We start from the raw sequence: 4,516 nt of genomic DNA, 5'->3' as shown, positions 1-4,516 counted from the left end.
CTTTAAAATAAATTTACAAATTTATCCTTGATCTAAAATTAATTTAAAATAGTAGAACATACGTTTTTGGTCAAAAACAAATGGTTGTAAGTTGCTAATTTACTCATTAATGTTTGTAGGTGAGTGTAAATTAACTTGTAGGTGCGCGCGCGTTTGTATGTAACAACACAAATGTTACACAATGTGTAGTTTGCCTTAAATATTATGTCTGGTGGCACTTGATGGAACGGTCAATGGTTTCATGTTCGATTCTAAGTGGCAACATTTTGAGAATTATTTATTCGTTTTAAGATAAACGTTTAGAAAAATAAAAACCAAAAATCTTGGGATTCAAACTCGAGATACTGATCCGCGCGAATCGACATTTTAGGGCACATCTCTAGCCAATGAATCAATGAATATTTTATATTTAATCTTGAATATGATCGGAACCCATTTGGGTTGCTATAGTGAGACTTTTAAAGTGTGCTCCTTTCAATGTCTCGTGTTCAATTCTTCTTAATGACTAGTTTGCCTTAAAAAAAATCTTTGAACATGATCAATATATATTCGTTCAGATGAAATAGTTCAAACAAATCATAAGAATTTGATTTCGGTCACCAAGTAACACGAGTTTCTCTATAAACGAGACATGTTACATGCATAAAACATAAGGAAAATTATGGCTCATAAACCAAGATTTCTGCCGAAAACATCTAAGTCACTTACTCATTTCTCTATTGCACACACATAATTTTCTATATAACAAGGTCAAATTAAGCAAATCAAGTTTTTTAACATCAAGGACAACATTACTTTTAGCAGTGCAAATATCATACCACCTTATCGAAGGAATTTTACTCCCACAACTAAGCTCGCCCTAAGAAACCCCTCTAGATAAGCATCAATAACTTTCATATCCACACATTACTCAAAAGTTTTCACAGATATGATAATACTAGTAAGAACTAAACTTATCATAACAACTGTACCTCCAAAGTTGAAATACTTGTTGCACTAGGATGAAAGTCCTCTCCTTTATATATCAATGATGATTGATTGCCAAATTACTACTAACACCTTCAATTCAAATTTCCCCCGCTAGAAGATCACAACAAGTAAATGAAATCGAGACTATTTTACATTGAAGAAAACTGCTGTCATAAGACTCTATGGGTTAAATTGTTTGCCATCAAATATATGGACGACGAGATTAATTAAGCATAAAAATATGATATTCAAAAGCAATTATCATAAGTGATAAATGCCCCGTTTGGATTGAGCTTATTTTGAGCTTATGTAAATAAATAAACTTTTATTTTAATTTATAAGCTTTCGCTAACGAAAATTGCATCATCGTAAATTGTTTTTTCATAAACTACCTTAAAAACTTATAAATAGTGCACAAAAACATATTTATTTGCATAAGCTGTTTTATATAAGCTCTAAAATAAGCTAATCCAAACGGAGCAATGTTGATAATATTCTATAAATTAGTACCCGACAAAAATGTAAAAATAATATTACATGAGCACAAGTTTTTCTCGTCCTACTACTTTTTCACCTTCGAGCTTTTCACTCATCCTTTTACGTCCATTTTGAAACCACACAGACTTCCAATTTTGTGTGTCATTTTCTCTCCAATAGGGACTCACAACTATTTGCTCAAGCATGTGGGCACATTTTAGAACATTCATAACAAGCTCAATTTCATACCAATTGCCAACACAACCTTGCAATTCAATAACTTTTATCTCGTTGTGAGAGAATATTTCAACATCCCTAATATCTTTTTGATTTTCAAAGAACTCTGGAGCGGCAAACTGTCAAAATTAAAATCACAGTAGGAATTGTACTAAAAGGTGACAAACGTGTACCATGAATGCAAACCAAAATATCTAACAAAATTATCTAAAGTCATAACAAAAGGTTATATAATTATAAAAAGTAAAATATTTCAAAGAAGGAGTTGCAACTACTTAATGGAATCAAATCAAAAGATAGATTTGTAAAGATAATAGGTGGCCAATTGCAATAAGGTCAAGTTGACTTTGAATATAAGGATGCTCAAATGTATATGGTTTTAATACATGACCCACTAGGTCAAAAGTGTAAACAAATGTATGTGATTTTAACGCATGATCCACTAGGTCAGAAGTGTAAATTTATGTACGAAACCATTGATAAAAATTAGAACAATAACCATATAAAAGTAAAAAATGTGTATTAACCATATTCACTCACCATGACTGAAAGTTTCTGCAAAAAAAGAGAAACTTGAAGGATGTTTAAAATCAGGGGCGGATCTGGACTTCCAATATCAGTGGGGCAAAGTCGATGACTTTGTTACTCTCACTACTACTAACTTTGTCTATAGGCATAATCGAAAAAAAAATTCTTCATCCTAATTCAATTATACAACACACAAAATATTAGATTATTGCGATATCAATCAATATAAATAAAGACATGTAAGAGGAATTCATAGAAAGTACATTGAGAGCAATAAATCACCACTTTTATAAAATCAACAAACAAAACAATACATCTTAATTCCATTTCAACTTCAAACAATATAAAATCAATTTTCGTAATCAAACCCTAAAAATTAAAATCAATTTCAATTTAAGTATTATCACTACTACTCTCACTATCTTAATTCAATTTCAATATCATGATTCAATTACTCTCACTACTATTAGAGATATATGTTAGTCATATAATGACTAGTTAGTTAGTGCCTATAAATAGGCTTAAGGTGTCACATTGTAAAAAACTTTCTCAGATTGTAATATTTCATTTTCCATCAATAGAAAGAATTTCATAAGCTTTTCTCTCCTTCATCAATGGATGCCATGTTTCATAACAACTACTACTATCAATTTCAGTTTAGTAATTTCATATATACAAGGAAAATGTTTATAAGAAACAATATAGAAGATAAAATAAATAAATATAAATATTTGCACTTAATAATTTATGATATTATAATTACCCCTCAACATGTTTTGCTACTTGCCTAGTTGCAGCCTTGACCTTAGTATTTTATATAAACTAGTATTTTCAGAAAATCCAAACAGAGCACTCAGGTTTCTTTCTTTGTCTGTTTGTTCACTTTTTCAATACAGAAGACGGTTTCCAAATGAGTTATGGGCTGGGCATAAAAAAAATAATTGGGCCTGAGCTGGTGTGGCTATTGCCACACCCTGCCCAGCTCAGGTCCGCCCCTGTTTAAAATCCATAAAGGATCATACTCTACAACATCTAAAACGTACGATTCCATGTAAATTATGAGGTTCAACTGTTCAAGATGTTTAAATGGATGACTAATTTTTAGGGGAGTTGTGACCTGAACAAAACAACAAACCATTAATGATTCAACATACAATTCAAAAGATAAAAGTGTTCAAAAAAATAAAAATAAAAAGGCTCTCATGTTATGACTAACCATATAAGACGTGGTGACATGCATGATCTCAAGTTCAGGAAAGAAAGTTGCACAAAGAGCAACTACTAAATTAAGCTCGTGTTCCCGTGAAGAGGATAATTTAATGCTCTTCAACATAGGGACATTATTGAAGGACAAGATATCAAATTCATCTTCTAATGATAAATTGGGTTCAAGGAAATCTAGCTCTAATGAAGTGAGTTTAAGGCAATCCAATAAAATCAATTTTAATTCCCACCTGAAGTTATTTTTGGACACATAATAACACCTTGCAACCTTAAGATGACATAAGGATGAACTTGCTATCATCGGCATTGATAATGTGAACTTACATCTAAATAAGCAAAGCTCTTCAAGTTGTAGACAATTAGATAACAAACTTTCAATTAAAGTTTCATCCAATTTTGTTTCTTCAAGTGAAAGAAATCTCAAATTTTTGAATGAAAGAAAGTCACAATTTGTAGGATGGCGAACACAACAATTTTCAAGATGCAGATGGTGTAGAGTTGACGTATTATTCTCCAAAAATAAGGCAAAATCAAATTTATAATGATTGCATCGGGTGACATTGAAATATAGATTATAAGGCTTTCCTAGAAAGAGTAGATTGATTCTTCGAACTCCCCTTGCAATTGCAAAACTTATCCATTGATCAATATTGTTGCTTTGTTCATAGTCTAAACTGAAGCTCACGAGTAAAGAATCGATGACTGTGCCCTTAAAATTCTTGACAAATTGATCTACAAGTTTTACAAATTCATTCCTACTCAAATTCAAATTGACATGTCTCTCCATAGTAGGTTCACCAAAGAAGATAAACCCGGGTGGCATAAAAGAAGTATTAAGGACATCCATGAGATACCCGGTTTGCAGTCACTACAAGAAATGTTGCATTTTGCCAAGGGCAGAAGCCCTGGTAAAATGCTAAAAGCCTTGGCAATTGGACGTTTGTCAGGGGTTTTGCCAGGAGCAGAATCACCAGCAAATTTGCTCATCGCAAATTGTCCTGCCAGGGGTTTAGCTCCTGGCAAAATGCGCTCCTGGCACAACCCCTAGCAAATTGTGCATCACATGCCAGGGACATTGCGA

General features: G+C 32.3%; 1 protein-coding gene across 1 annotated transcript; it reads right to left on the bottom strand.

The window, feature by feature from the left end:
* Positions 1 to 1,460: 1,460 nt before the first annotated feature.
* Positions 1,461 to 4,295, bottom strand: LOC146911675 (uncharacterized). The gene is made up of 3 exons (XM_085729538.1): positions 3,410 to 4,295; positions 3,185 to 3,328; positions 1,461 to 1,802 (listed from the first exon to the last, which is right to left on the bottom strand). Exons 1-3 carry the CDS (start codon positions 4,280 to 4,282, stop codon positions 1,503 to 1,505), a joined length of 1,317 nt encoding a protein of 438 aa, XP_085585664.1. The 5' UTR covers positions 4,283 to 4,295; the 3' UTR covers positions 1,461 to 1,502.
* Positions 4,296 to 4,516: the final 221 nt, after the last annotated feature.

This window comes from Medicago sativa, chromosome 7, assembly GCF_051527215.1.
Source record: "Medicago sativa cultivar Bolivia chromosome 7, Bolivia_mono, whole genome shotgun sequence".
In the NCBI taxonomy this organism is placed as follows: domain Eukaryota; kingdom Viridiplantae; phylum Streptophyta; class Magnoliopsida; order Fabales; family Fabaceae; genus Medicago; species Medicago sativa.
The sequence above is the reverse complement of the archived record's forward strand: the minus strand, read 5'-3'. Positions and strand labels throughout refer to the sequence as shown.

Excerpts from the sequence above, each read along its gene's own strand:
- LOC146911675 (XM_085729538.1), bottom strand. The coding sequence starts at position 4,282 with ATGGATGTCCTTAATACTTCTTTTATGCCACCCGGGTTTATCTTCTTT. Across the intron at positions 3,329-3,409 it reads TGGTTAGTCATAACATGAGA|GTCACAACTCCCCTAAAAAT; the intron begins GCCTTTTTATTT and ends TGTTTTGTTCAG. Across the intron at positions 1,803-3,184 it reads GCGGACCTGAGCTGGGCAGG|TTTGCCGCTCCAGAGTTCTT; the intron begins GTGTGGCAATAG and ends TAATTTTGACAG.